This window comes from Pogona vitticeps, chromosome 6, assembly GCF_051106095.1.
Source record: "Pogona vitticeps strain Pit_001003342236 chromosome 6, PviZW2.1, whole genome shotgun sequence".
NCBI classification, from domain to species: Eukaryota; Metazoa; Chordata; class Lepidosauria; order Squamata; family Agamidae; genus Pogona; species Pogona vitticeps.
Window position 1 is genome coordinate 105,491,659 of NC_135788.1, and position 15,826 is coordinate 105,507,484.

General features: G+C 43.6%; 1 protein-coding gene across 1 annotated transcript; it reads right to left on the minus strand.

Annotated features, from left to right (window-relative positions):
• Positions 1 to 1,058: 1,058 nt before the first annotated feature.
• Positions 1,059 to 5,283, minus strand: LOC110070060 (vomeronasal type-2 receptor 26-like). The gene has a single exon (XM_078378141.1). The coding sequence runs from the start codon at positions 2,050 to 2,052 to the stop codon at positions 1,153 to 1,155; it is 900 nt and encodes a 299-aa protein (XP_078234267.1). The 5' UTR covers positions 2,053 to 5,283; the 3' UTR covers positions 1,059 to 1,152.
• Between the last annotated feature and the right edge of the window lie 10,543 nt (positions 5,284 to 15,826).

The following is a 15,826-nucleotide window of genomic DNA, read 5'->3' on the forward strand; positions in this document are numbered from 1 at the left end:
TCAAACTGAATTATGAAAAGTAAGAGGCACTCAAGATCATCTGCTGGCTAGTGGACCACACCAAGGTCTCAGCTGCTGGACAGACAGTTTGCCGCCCTGGAACAGCATAGCTGGTGTTTGCCCCACCGTCCTGGATGGTGCGAGACTCTCCCGGGTCACGTGACTAGTTTGGGTAAGGAAGTGTGGTTATTTAAGCAAGCACTCCCACTTGATCACCCTCTTTCCTGTTCGGGCACCCACCCGCCCTCCCTATTTCTAGTGTGATTTTTATGGTCACCTTTTAGGGGCCAGATAGGAATTTTTGACCTTCATCCTGATCGGCTTTTGGATGTGGGGATTTTTCGCCTATCCCACACTAGAGAAGGGTTGTTGGCATTTTTGGTGGTTGATTTGGTCACACTGGCAGGTAGTGCAGAAAAACAGGTAGTCTCGGTGTGTCCCGTTTGTAATTCAGGTAAGCCAACAGCACATCCGACCTCCCGGATCTGTGGATCGTGCGATTACAGGGCCGGTGCAGGGAAGATGCACTGGGCCACTTCCTGACCAACAGTCATCAATTAAAGATGTCTTGAGGTCTGGGGTGTTTATTAGTGGCCAGTCGGGTTCCTGCTGTCTTTAAGACCACTGGAACCTGGGGCCAGGGACTCACCCAATGGCGGATCAGGGGGTATTGGGATACCCCCGCCTTCTCCTGTTTCCGCTACAGCAGGCTCCCTCTTTTGATAATGTTTGAAAATATAGATTGATGTGATTTGATTTAATAAAGTGTGGCCCATATTTAATCCATATCACTGTCTCACATCTTTATTCCGGGACTGGGGGGAACAAAGAATTTCAGAAGATCAATCTGTGCTTTATAGACTATGGCAAAACCCTTTGTAGATCATGAGAAATTATGGGTTGTTCTGAAAGAAATGGGTGTGCTGTACATTAAATTGTCCAGATGCACAACTTGTATTGTGGACAAGAAGCTACCATTCTGAAGAGACACAATAGTTTCTTATTAGCAAAGGTGTCAGAAAAGGATGAATTGTAACTCCTTTTTTGGGTATAATTTGTATACAAACCATATCATATGGAAAGCCAGACTAGATTCAGACAAAGGAGGAATTAAAGTTAGTGAAAGAAACACAAAGGACAAAAGAAAATGCTTCAGTGTGTTTTCCTTCTTAGCTGTTCCCTCTTGTTCAGGTGAGGCCTAAACAAAATAATGAAAACTTTTGGAAAGAAGATGCAGCCCAGCAACCCAGCACTTGAGGCTAAGATAGCAAAGATTTCCACAGCTACCATGTATTTCCCTTTGGTGCTCAAGTATGCTGGAACAAAGAACAGCCAAACACTGCAAAAGAGCAACATGCTCATAGCAATGTACTTGGCTTCATTGAAACTGTCTGGCAGATTCCTAGCAAAGAAAGCCACAGAACAGCTGACAATGGCCAAGAAACCCATATAGCCCAAGACACAGTAAAACAGAGCCACTGAACCCTCATTACATTCTAGTATGATTTCTTGTATCATTGAGTGCACGTCAACATCTGGAAATGGGGGAGAAGTTGCCAACCACACAGTGCAGATGCCTGCTTGAATAAGGGAACAAGAAATCACAATGGCGGTAGACAGTCTTTTCCCCACCCACGTCCTCATCTTGGATCCTGGTTTGGTGGCCATGAAAGCCACAACCACTGTAATGGTCTTTGCCAGCACACAGGAAACAGACACAGAGAAGACGATGCCAAAAATAGTCTGTCGGAGGAGACATGTCACTTTCTGAGGTTGGCCGATGAAGAGCAATACACAGAGAAAGCACAGCAGGAGAGCAACAAGGAGAATGTAGGTGAGGTCCTGATTGTTAGCTTTGACAATGGGTGTGTTGTGGTGCTTCAGGTATGTTCCCAGCACCATAGCTGTGATCAAAGAAAAGGAAAGAGCAATAGAAGCTAAACTGATCCCCAAAGGTTCTCCATAAAACAGGAAATTGGTATCCTTGGGAATGCATGAATCCTTGTTTTTGTTTGGATATTTTCCATCTACACAGGTAACACAGTCATTCATGTCTGAGGAAGATGTTGAGACAGTTACATACACAAAAAAAGGGTGAGGAAGAGAGTCCAGTATTATTTGTTAACAATGGCCAAGCAGACATCTGTACTAGAGTCTTCTGAGAGTGTCATGACCCATAATATTGTTATGGTTCCTAACAACTAGTATTCCAAGATACCTTAGTCAGTAAATTCCTGACTTGAGTCATCCCCCTGCCCCAACATTTTTGGATAATGCACCTGCCCGCTGAGTCCATGAATTGCAAGCATATGGCATATCTCTTCTGATACTGAACATAGTATACAGACTTGTGACTAATAGTATCTGGCTGAAATACTATTTCTTAGCATAGTAAGCTGCAACTAGAATAGGCCCATTGAAACTTACAGAAGAATTACACTGATCCAGTGGGTCTACTCTAGTTGTAACTAACTACACTAAGCAACAGGATTTCAGCTGGTGATTATTATATGCTTTTTGAGTAGCATAACTTATGTCTAAGCTACAGACCACTGAACTATCCAGCAGTTTCTAATAATAACCTCAGAACTGCAGAACTGGAAGGGACCCTATAGATCATCAAGTCCAGCCCCTGTCAAGGAGTCACAGTGGGGAATCAAACTTCCAACCCAATCTCTGGATCCGCAGCCAGATGCCTAAACCATATTGAGCACCAGCCACATTCTGTTACTCTTCTCTTCATTTAGATATTGTGACTTTTTAAATATACCTCTGCTATGAATGCAAATGAAACATGAATCTTTCTTTTTATTCACTTCTTCACCATCCTAAGTATCAGAAATCTCTCTAGTCTGTGTTTCACACAGTGAAGAAATAAGGCTTATGCGTGTCAGATTTTATATTCATGACCAATATTGAGAAGATGGCACATGCCCAGAGGAGAGCAACTGGGGTAATTAAAACTTTAGAAGCCAAGATCTACAAGGAAGGGTTCAGGGGATTTTTGTGTATGTTTTGCCTACAAAACAGGAGACTGGGAGGCAGCAAGCTTGTTTTCTAAAACTCCAGAGGGTAGGATCTGAAGTACTGGATTTAAATTAAAGGAAAAGTTTTTAACATTAAGAGCTATAACAGTGAATTCTACCACCTCTGAGGGTGGTGTTTACACAGAGGATGGATGACCTCCTGCCAAGGATGTTGTAGGTGGAGATTGCCTGCTCTGGTGGTGGGGGGCTATACTCAAGGATCACTGTGGTCTGTTCCAGTCCTGGTCTTCTAGGATTCTATTATTGTTATGTAGGATCTATTGACACTGTATATTTCTTCTCACCCTTTTGGTCTGAAATCTTCCCATTTGGACATGGGATGCAGTCATGGCAGCAAAATGGCTCCCCCTCCTTCACTTTCTTGCTGGAACCAGGGGGACAGCTCTCCGTACATACAGAAACAGGCCGAGTCTAATGCATAGATAGATGGAGATGATCATACTAGTGCAGAATAAGTTTTTTTTTACAGTTCTATGACATTTCATTTGGTTTTAATTTACCTGAGAAAGCCTTCATTCTATGGCTACACAATGCTTTTTTTAAAAAGTTCCAGAGATGCTTAAAACTTTAGGTAGCACTTCTCAGCTGTTGTCAATAACTATCAGTGGGTGATCACCAGAGATAACAAGAAGAGGCATGAGGTAAAAAGGTCAGAGTTGGTTTCATAACACCTAGAGTGAACCCACAAGGTGGAATCTTTCAGAACAGTCAAAAACTATGGTTCTGCTTTGGTACCGTGTAATTACTATTAATTTTGGGGAAAGTTACTTTTGTACTGTTACTTTTACTAAAATCCCAGAGGTAGAGTATCAGGGTGATTCTGAGAGCTGTAGTAACTTTCCACATCACAGGAAGAAGAAAAAGAGCTATTTTAGAGTCCATATTCAGTTGATTAATATGGTACTCTGCTATAACATTATAAATTGAGCAAGGTCCTCTTGGTGCAGGTCCACCAACGTGTACTGGACTGGAGCATCAGAAATAATTGATTTAAATTAATTTCATTTTTCCCTATTTGTGCGTCTAAGAATTCTTACACCTCCTTTCTGCCACAGAGAAGCCTTTAGTAGCCCCAGGATGCAGGGATTCTGGTGCTGATCACCCTTGTCAGCTTTCAAAACATAACACCATGAATATGAAAACACAAACAGGTAGCAAAAATGTATATAAAGTTGTAATATTTTTATCATATAAAATGTAGAGCCATTCATATTTGCTTTTGTATGTATTGCCATGTAAAGTCGCACTGCATAACAAGGCTTACAACTGCCTGATTATCATAATCTAGTATAATTCAAATAAGTGTCAAATTTTAAGTAGCCCAGGAGGATCAAGATGTATTAAAATGCATCCAGGTAAATCAATTTAAAATACCCAGACTGACTGGAACTATTAGTACAATATTAAAGCGCACTGACCCAGATCACAACAAGGTTTTCACATAGCTCTCTGAATTTTTTTTCTTCTTCTGACAGGAAAACTGGATGTAGCATTGACAGGGCACTAGTATCAACATGCTTCAGAGATGGGAGACATCAGAAATTTGCCTCACTGAGATCATACCTGGTTAAACCATCTATGCCATGTTATGTCTTTTTCATTGATGGTGAGTGCTTGTTCTGGGGGAGCCTGAGGATCTATCCACCCAACTTTCACTCTAGACAAGGACTGGTTTGAGGAGGCAATCCAATTGATGACATCAAATCTGGCGACTAACTCCCCATTGTTGTCAAAGGAAATCTTCTCCCCAGCACTGTTATTAAATGATACACCTCTCAGAAATGGATGGAGCTAGATTGGAACAGTCAAGACAAGATTAAGAAACATGACATTTGGAAAGCAGCCTGTTGACTCTTTCAGATTTGCTTATACCAGTTTCTTTACCTACCCATGTTATGGTTTTTGCTATGGTTAGATCTACATTTTCAATTCAACTAAATTATGAATTTCCCCCCTACAGCATAAACATGTGAATGTTTTCTGTTTACATGTAGTATGATATTATTTGTGTGATTGCAGTTGAGCTAGGTTGGAAAATATGTTAGTTTTGTCCAGCTAAATCCAGATTGGAGGAAAGCTGCCTGGATTAAAAACTGGTAAGCATTGGCAAAGACAAAATATTTCAGCAGCTACAAATTTAAAGTTTTTCTTCCAAGTACAAAGAAGGAGAAGCACAAGCATGAGAGAGGGGGATATGCATAGCAAAATCACCTTTAAAACAGTGTTTCATCCTTCAAAAAAATTCTGCTTCATGAATGTGGGGATTGCTTCTGTATCCATGATTCAAAACACCTCCCCCCACAAAACAACTTATAAAGAGGGGAGGTGTTACATACAGCACTGATGTTACCTGTCTGTCATGGGTTTGGAGGGAAAGTTCCATCCTATGGGGAGTGGAAGGCGGGACATCAGGAGGAGGGGCTGTACTGTATAAATATGTGGAGTGTGTGTGAAGAGTTTAGGAGATACTGAGAGATGCTGAGAGACACTGGGTTGTGACGAAGCAGCAGCTGGGAAGAAGGAGCTGTTGTGGGAGTCTGTGTGTCAGACAGGGTACTTCTGTGTGTCAGAGTACCAACCTGATAGGTTCAGGTGTCTGTTGGTTAGCCAGAACTGATAGGTTCAGGGTCTGTGCTTCAAGTTAAGGGTTCTGTGTGAACCAAACTGTATGCTTGTATGAGTGAGATTAAGCCACGTTACTTTATTTTATTCACCTAATCATTTTATTATCCCTGTGTGTTGTATGTAAATAAACCTTATTCTTTTATTGTTTGAAAATCCATCCCTGGTCTGTGTGACTTCTTATAGGGAATGGTTGGTGGCAGCTTAGTGAAAGTGTGGCAGATCCCAGTAGGTCTGGGTTTGTCACATTGACAGACCTACTGGGATATGTCACACAGTTACACTAAGCTGCCACCAACCATTCCCTGTAAGAAGTCACACAGACCAGGGATGGATTTTTAAACAATAAAAAGAATAAGGTTTATTTTAAATACACACAGGGAAAAATAAACAATCAGGTAAATAAGATAAAGTAACGTGGCTTACTTTCACTCATACATGCATACAGTTTGGTTCACACAGAACCCTTAACTTAAAGCACAGACCCTGAACCTATCAGTTCTGGCTAACCAACAGACACCTGAACCTATCAGGTTGGTACTCTGACACACAGTAGTACCCTGTCTGACACACAGACTCCCACAACAGCTCCTTCTTCCCAGCTGCTGCTTCGTCACAACCCAGTGTCTCTCAGTATCTCCCTCTCAGCACACAGGCATCACATATTTATACAGTACAGCCCCTCCTCCTGATGTCCCGCCTTCCACTCCCCATAGGATGGAACTTTCCCTCCAAACCCATGACAGACAGGTAACATCAGTGCTGTATGTAACACCTCCCCTCTTTATAAGTTGTTTTGTAGGGGGAAAGCTAACGTGCTTTTCACCAAAAAACAACCTGTATAAAACACACAACAACAGTTATACATACCATACTATACTTACTCATACTTACATTCTAAGTCAACCATAGCAATTAGGCATTTAAACATTTACCATATACATTACATCAATTTACCTTTATTCATACAAACCATGTTCAAAAAACCAGGTACATTTTAACTTTTTGTTCTCATTATATACACATAGTCCATGTTCTTTCGCCGTCTTCAATCTTCAGGTCTTCTTGATAAGGCGTCAGCAACACAGTTCACTGACCCTCTGACCACCTTCACTTCAAAGTCATAGTCCTTTTTGAAGTTTCCTACTCAGGTAGGACACTGGATGCTGGTCACCATTCTCATCCTCCTGGCACAGAACTGCTCCTACCCCGCTGTTAGACGCATCGGTGTAGATGATGAACTCCCGGTCGAAGTCTGGAGCACACAGGACAGGATAGTTGATTAACGCCTCCTTCAACCTCTGGAACGCCGCCTCACAGTCGCTGGTCCACGGGATGCGGTCATCAGCCTTCTTCCTCGTCAGATCGGTCAGCGGAGCCGCAATCTCGCTAAACCTCGGGATGAACTTTCTGTAGTAGCCCACCAACCCAAGAAATGATTTGACTTTTTTCTTGGTGTTGGGTCTAGGCCAATCACGAACTGCTTCTATTTTGGCCTCTAGGGGTTTTATCACTCCTCCCCCTACCATGTGACCCAAGTATTTTATTTCTGGGCTACCCAGCTGACACTTGCTGGCCTTTACTGTTAGCCCTGCTGCACTTAACCTCTGCAGCACTAACTCCAGGTGTATCAGGTGATCTTCCCAGGTATTACTGAAGATCCCTATGTCGTCAATGTAGGCCACTGTAAAGTCACTGAGCCCTGCCAAGGTCTGGTCCATCAGCCTTTGGAATGTGGCTGGTGCATTTCTGAGACCAAAGCTCAGGACTCGAAACTCATAGAGACCAAAAGGGCTGCAAAAGGCAGTCTTTTCTTGATCCCTGGGATCAATTCTTAATTGCCAATATCCCTTTACCAGGTCCAATGATGAGATGAACCGACAACCCCCTATGGTTTCAATCAGGTTGTCTAGCCTGGGCATTGGGTAGGCATCAGGAGTGGTTACACGGTTTAATTTCCTGTAATCGACACAAAACCTAATGCTCCCATCAGGCTTGTCCACGAGGACTATCGGAGAGGACCAAGGACTAGAAGAGGGGACGATTATGTTCTCCCTCAGCATCTCGTCCAGCTCCTTCCGCACCTTGTCCCTATAGGGTCCCGTTACTCGGTATGGGGATACTGCCTGCGGGGGTGCATCCCCTGTGTGGATCCGATGCATCACTCCCTTCACTATCCCCGGCTTGTTGGAAAACACCTGTTGATATTTACTAAGCAGCATTTTTAGTTCTTGCTGCTGGTCTTGGGTGAGTGCAGGACTGATCTTTACCTCCTCTGGGTTGTATTTTACTTCCCCTCTACCCTCCCAGAAGGGTGATTCAGCTTCCTCACTCTCAGCTGCTTTTATCGCGAATAAAACCCTCTGTTCCCCTCTGTAGTAGGGTTTTAGGGCATTCACATGAACCACCCTCCTTGCTTGGTTCTCCTCCTGCTCTATTAGGTAGTTCAGGTCTGACATCTTGGAAATGACCCTATATGGTCCTGCCCATTTGAGCTGCAGTTTATTCTCTCTGCAGGGCCTAAGCCAAAGCACTTCCTCCCCTGGGTCAAAGTGCCTCTCTCTAGCTTTGTGGTCATACCATGTTTTCTGTCTGACCTTCTGAGCTTGCAGGTTTTCTGCTGCCAGCTCTAGATTTCTCCTTAGGTCATTCATCAAGGTGTCTATGTAAGTCACAACGTCTTGTGGGTCATCCTGGGTGATCTGCTCCCAATTTTGTTTGATCAAATCAAGGGGCCCTTTCACCCTTCTCCCAAATAAAAGTTCAAATGGACTGAACCCGGTACTGGCTTGTGGCACTGATCGATAAGCAAACAAAAGGGATTGCAGCTTCTGGTCCCAATTGTTTGGATTCTCTGCCAAGTAAGCCCTAATCATGCGCATCAGAGTCCCATTGAACTTCTCAGTTAACCCATTACTTTCCGGATGATAGGCAGTGGTTTCCTTGTGCTTAATTCCACAGATTTGCCATAAGCGTTTCATGAGCTTAGATGTGAACGATGCTCCCAAATCTGTGATTATCTCTGAGGCAAATCCCATCCTGGACATATACCCCACCAAAGCATCGGCCACTGTGTTAGTTTCAATGTTAGTCAAGGGTATGGCTTCAGGATACCTTGTGGCATGGTCCACTATTGTTAGAATGAACCTGTTCCCCCTCTTTGTGGCCTTGGGCAAAGGTCCCACAATATCCACCCCTATGCATTTGAACGGAGTGTCAATCACAGGCAAAGGGCACAACTTTGCTTTGGTCCTGTCGCGGTTATTCCCCTGCCTTTGACACACATCACATTGTTTACAGAACTCCCTGATCTGCTTCCCTATGTCAGGCCAGTAGAAATTCTGTGTGATTCTCTGCTGTGTTTTGTTCACTCCTAAGTGTGCAGCAAACATGTCAGAGTGCCCCCTTTGTAAGATCATGGGGCGATACTTTTCAGGTACCACCAGCTGACTTCTGATCCCATCTCCCCCTTTTGAGATATTCCTCAGGGTTTCTCTATATAAAATCCCCTTTTCCTCCAGAAATCTCACTGGGGTTTCAGGTGTTAGCTGGGCGTCAGTCACCTGTTCAAAACACTTTTGGAGAGTGGCGTCTGCCTTTTGCTCCTGTCCAAATCTGCTGTCTGTGGTTAAGGTTTCCACCACAGCTTCTGAACTCCCCTCTGCTTCCGTCTCTGGCTCATCATTACCCCCCTGAACTGTCCCTGTGGTGGCTTGTGAGCGTGTAATCACTAGCACCCGTTTCACATGTTCAGCCAGGTCATTTCCCACGAGCACGGCTGCTGGCAGAGTCGATGAAATCGCTAGCCGCCAATCTCCCCTCCAGCCTTGAAAGTTGACAGGTACCTCTGCTACTGGCAGAGAGATTACCTGCCCCTCAATCCCTGCCACCTTCATGCTCTCATTTGGGATTATAAACTCCCTAGGAATAATATCTGGATGGCACAGGGTTACCTGGGAACAAGTGTCCCGCAGCCCCCTATACTGACGGTCAAGTATTCCTACGTCCACCCCTGCTGCCTCAAACAACTGAGAATCTGTTTTTACCAGCAAGCAGCGCTTTACCTCCACAAGAGGACCATTTTCCTCAGCCTGATCAGCAGAGGTAGCTGTTCCAGACTGAGTAGCCATGGCAACAGGCTCCCTCAGTGACCCTGAGCCTTGCTCTTTCTGGACACAGAACACAGCTTTTGGCTTGGTCCCACTAGACTCCTGAGGCACCATTCCTTTTAGCTGCTTTAATTTCTCACACTCTGAGATTAGATGACCCTTTCCCTGACAGAAATAGCATTTTCTGGTGTATTTTGATTCTCTCTCATCTTGTTTTGGTTTTCCCTCCAAAATCTGAGGTCTTAATTTCATGTCTGAGGGCTTCCCTTCACCATGGGCCCCTCCCCCTTGCTGGCTTTTCCCTGGTCCCTGAGAGTACTTGCTGTAGGTTTCTTTGGGTTTACCTACAGATTTCCCCTCACCCAAGGGCTTTCTTATTTGGGAAATAAAATCTGCGACCTCCGCGGCTTCTGCCACAGATTTCGGTTTCCTTTCCCTCACCTGGAATTTCAATTCCCCATGCAGGACTGAATAGAACTGTTCCAGCGCTATCAAATCTTTAAGCTGCTCATAGGTCTCTGTCCCCTCCTGCGATAGCCATTTCTCAAGCAGCCTCACCAATTGGGCCCCCACTTGGGTAAAAGTCTGCTCTGGCTTCTTGGTGAGGGACCTGAATCTTTGTCTCAGCTGCTCTGCATTTATCCCATGTCTGGCAAACACCAGTTTCTTAAACTCTGCAAAATCTTTCATCAGTTCCTCAGGCATCTCGGCATAGACCTCAGCCAGGCTACCACTGATTAAAGATCGCATGATGGTCATCTTCTCAGTTTCCCTCACTGAGAAGTCCACAAACGCTCTTTCCACTAGGGAAAAGAACACCTCAGGACAATCTCCCTTGTGGTACACAGGGAATTTCTTCAGGTCAGCTTTAGATAATTGGCCTCCCTCAGAATCCCTATTGTTATTATTGTTCTGGTTCATCATTTCCAGTTTTCTTAACTCATACGCCATCCTTTCTTTTTCCAGAGCAATTTTCTCTCTCTCTAATCTTTCTTCTCTTTCCAATCTCTCTATTTCAAATTGCCGCTGTTTCTCCCTTTCCCTTTGCTCCATTTCAATTTGTCTTTCCCTTTCCTCCCTTCTTTCTCTCTCTATTCTTTCCTCCATTTCCCTCACCCTCAGTTCATGCTGTTGGGCTAGGAGTATTTTTCTGAGTTCTGGGTCCTGCTCTCCTGTGCTGTCACCTTGCACTGAGCCAAATTCATCCTCAGAACCTTGGTCAATCTGGGGGTCTTTCACTTCACTCATGTCTGCCACTTGGCTTCGAGTCAAGGGCATAATCCCCCCTCAGAACAGGCTACTTTAAAAAGTCAAGCCTCAGAATAAAACGACCACTTTTTTCCTTCTTGCCTCAGAACCAGCTTTCCTATAGAGATTGCTGCTGTTCTTCAGCACTACTTGCAACAGTATCGAGTCAGAGCCTACCCCCCTCTGCTGGGCCTCTCAGCTGGCAAGCTAGCTCGCTGTTACTACGCAGTTTTGCCTCAGCTTTTTCCCGCCAAAACCAGGCTACCTCAGAGCACCTTAATCTAAGTCTCCCCAGTTGGCACGTTCTTCTACTAGCGCACCTCCCCGTGAGGTACACCTAGAAGATTACCTACGCGCCTCAGACTGTCCCTGACTAGACCCCCCTTGCTCTGGGCACACTTGCCAAGGCTTTGCTGGACCGCTGGACAACTGGACCAGTCGTATCCCACACGCTGGACACCAATCAATGTGACAAACCCAGACCTACTGGGATATGTCACACAGTTACACTAAGCTGCCACCAACCATTCCCTGTAAGAAGTCACACAGACCAGGGATGGATTTTTAAACAATAAAAAGAATAAGGTTTATTTTAAATACACACAGGGAAAAATAAACAATCAGGTAAATAAGATAAAGTAACGTGGCTTACTTTCACTCATACATGCATACAGTTTGGTTCACACAGAACCCTTAACTTAAAGCACAGACCCTGAACCTATCAGTTCTGGCTAACCAACAGACACCTGAACCTATCAGGTTGGTACTCTGACACACAGTAGTACCCTGTCTGACACACAGACTCCCACAACAGCTCCTTCTTCCCAGCTGCTGCTTCGTCACAACCCAGTGTCTCTCAGTATCTCCCTCTCAGCACACAGGCATCACATATTTATACAGTACAGCCCCTCCTCCTGATGTCCCGCCTTCCACTCCCCATAGGATGGAACTTTCCCTCCAAACCCATGACAGACAGGTAACATCAGTGCTGTATGTAACACCCCCCTACAGCATAAACATGTGAATGTTTTCTGTTTACATGTAGTATGATATTATTTGTGTGATTGCAGTTGAGCTAGGTTGGAAAATATGTTAGTTTTGTCCAGCTAAATCCAGATTGGAGGAAAGCTGCCTGGATTAAAAACTGGTAAGCATTGGCAAAGACAAAATATTTCAGCAGCTACAAATTTAAAGTTTTTCTTCCAAGTACAAAGAAGGAGAAGCACAAGCATGAGAGAGGGGGATATGCATAGCAAAATCACCTTTAAAACAGTGTTTCATCCTTCAAAAAAATTCTGCTTCATGAATGTGGGGATTGCTTCTGTATCCATGATTCAAAACACCAGGAAGAGGTCCAGCATTGCAGTCTTGTGCCTATTTTGCCTGCAGGAAAAATGCTGCCAAGCATTACATAGCAATGTTGATGACATCAGTGGCAGCTGTCAAGATGATCTCTAAGAACCTGCCCCCCTGCACTCACTGCTATTCACAGACATATGCTAATCAAGGAAAATCTCAGAACCTGATTCCTTTTTTCATCTCATCTTTAACCACATCTCACTCAAACAAAGCAATGGTCATAACTGTTTGTCAACAAGTTTTCCAAATATTTATGCTACCAAATATTTGGCACCCTTTTCCATGCTGGCTATGCAGACACCATTTTGAGAGGTAATGTTGCACCATTTCTTGGGCATGCAAACAATGTCCCAGCTTCATAAACTAGAGGATTTTTTTCAATATTGATTTTCCTGGCATTTAAAACAGAAGTTTAACACACAATACACTCAGTTTTGCAATGGATGAATTGATTAGAAGTTAGAGCAACAGTACCATATACACCTGCCAATGAACCCTACCGAATTCCATAGGACTTCTTCCTGAATAGACCAGCACAAAATTGCAGTGCAACTGTATTTGACACTCATGTGTTATCAACCGAAGAAGATAATGCTTCTGGATAACCTGCCAGTATATTCTGAAGGAAGTCTAAATGAGTTCAGTCTCAAGTATTCTTGTACTAGGGTTATAGTCATAATATAACCTTGTCCAGAAGTGAATCCTATTTACTGTAACGATCCTTACTGTTGAGTTCAAAGGTGAAGAACTGAAGGCTAAATTGCCTCTTGAACACAAACCCAGTTCAACTGAAAAGGCAAAAAAGAAATTGAGGTAAAGGATTGCTTTGCATTCTTGTAGCCATAAAATATTCAAGAGAAGGTCTTTTTCTCTATCAGTTACTCCTCACTCTTACCCAGACTCATTTTTTTCTCTGTTGCTCCCTGCCTATCTTTCTACAGCTCCATCCACTCTCAGCTGCTCTCCCCCGCAAAAAACGTATGTGTGTCCCCTTCTCTTTCTATGCCTCTGTTCTCTTTGTGTGTGTCTTTCTCTCTCTCATGCAACACCCACACTTTGCAGTTGCCCCCCCCCATGATTTCTATCTCTTTCACCTCACCTATCTCTCTCTGCATGGCTCCTTACTTCCACATTTGAAAAAACTGGAGGGCTCCAGAATACTGGGTAGTTTGTAGCCCTGAATGGATAATATAGGTGAATGAATTTATGATGGAGAAGTTGGATTAAGTACGTTACCTGCCAAGCTAGTTGATAAGGAGATTGAAGCCTTTTTCTATCCACCATCAGGTTATGCTTCTGTCTTGACTGTGCCATGGCATTTAAGGCATGCACCACAGCATACACAGCGCGGTAGGTGTAGTAGCTGTAGCCAGACATACTGCTTTCAAGATAAGCTCCAGAAAGACTCTCAAGCGTTTCTTGTCCTGTGCAAATATTCCCTCCCACATCTTTATTATGGAACACGCAGCGAAATGCCTCTTGCCGGAAGTCCCTGATGAAGCCATTCTCAGTTATGCTTGAAGGCGTTTGGCTTGTTACATATTGATATAATCCTGGAAGGTGGCTGGGATGGATTGTGAAAGACAGTGCACCATGGATTAACTCTCTCTCCTGGGTACTTTGACATTCGAAAGAAGCGAACACAATTTCAGCTGTCATTATCCACACTTTACCTTTCAATGCTTGTGTTACAGCCTTTAATTCAGATATACACGACAACAGTTTCCAGTGTGTCATGGCATAAGATTCTCCATAGACCAGCCACACATTGGCATTGCTGCTCATGATTTTTTCATAAATTATTACATAACGTTTTAACCAGACATCAAAGTTGTGCTTAAAACCAAACGTGGGGACCCTCTGTACGACAGCAATGCAGATCCCATGTTCAGACCACGATGGAAGGACATTTTGGGAAAATCTTTCTCCACCGTCAGAATCTATAATGAGAACCCCAATCCAAGTCCATCTAAAATGCAGAAGCAAAGAAAGAGTCGCCCCATACAGAAGGGCTTCCTTGGGAAATGTTTTGTAGAAGGGAAGGCCTGGAATTTTATCATCCATTAAAGGAGCAGAGGCATATACGAGCTAAGGCAAGTATGTTAAGGAGAGGAAGAAAAAAATGAACATTTATTTACCACTTATAATCATTATTATTATCATCTACTACAGAGCTGGAATGGACACTATAGATTACCCAGCCCAGCGCCTGTCAAGGAAACACAATAAGGAGTCAAACACCCAATCACTGGCTCTGCAGCCAGATACCTAAATCACTGAGCTATCTAGCAGTTCATGGTATGGCTCACATTAATTGCTTCTGGAATTCTGGCCCCAAGTCCTTATGAACCATCTTTGTGTGGAGAGACACACAAGTTTACCATGCATGGAGGGGGCTCCTTCATGTAAACTTGTCACTTATGGATAGTAGAAAGAACGATGTCTCTATTCCCTGAAATGAGTGACAGGTGGAAGCAAACCAATTTTTCACAGCCGCATTCTCTGAATTTCTCCGTTCGATGCATGAATGGTACAGGAACCATGCACTCATTATTGCCAAGGTGACTGGCGATAAATGTAGATTTCTAGAAAGAGGTGACACAGAATACCACTAAAAAGCTGTAGGAGAATCTCTTAACAGAGCAGTTCTAGATTCAAAGGACAAATTTGATGGTTTAGAGTTTAGACCACTGGTTCATAAACATGGCTCACCAAATGTTCTTGAACTAAAACTCCCAGAAATCCTGGCCAGCACAGTTAGTAGTCAAAACGTCTGGGAGTTTTGATCCAGAACATGTGGTAACTACTGGTTTAGTCACATAGGCCGGAAGTTTCCCTCCCTTGAACTAAGCTTTCCTGAAATTTCTCCAGTGAACCAACATATCAACTTCACTTTCACCCAGGTTCAGAATTTATGAATCACAAGGGCTTTCTATAGAACTTATAAAGGCATTTGTAAATGTTGGGGGGGGGGGGGGACATAAAGTGAACAAAAATCTCACACTTTCTTATCTTTACCCCTCCTTTTTCAAACCTCCACACATACATGCTCTTCAGCTTTCCACTCCAAATTCTTGGTTGAGTGATATCTTACTGAAACACCAACACCCATAATTCAGCAGGCAATTAAAAAACAACAGGTATTGCTTGATGTAGAATGTCCTAACTTTGAACATATGGATCATATAACTACTTTGTCTCTTTCTCCATTTGACCCATTTTTCCTCATTCAAGTAACATCTGCTATTTTTCTAACTGCAGGTCTTCTAACCATAGCCTATAATATCCTTATCCCAACATTGTGCCCTCTAGAGGTTGTGGGGAATAACTCCCATCAAACCAAACAAAGAGGTCACAGGAATTAGAGTTTTTTTCTTCTTTTGCTGACCTCTGAAGAGCAGAATCTATCTCCTTAATGAGCCCATTTCACTTAGATGGAAA

Bases quoted from the DNA above. Each gene is read 5' to 3' on its own strand.
- LOC110070060 (XM_078378141.1), bottom strand. From the start codon at position 2,052: ATGAATGACTGTGTTACCTGTGTAGATGGAAAATATCCAAACAAAAAC.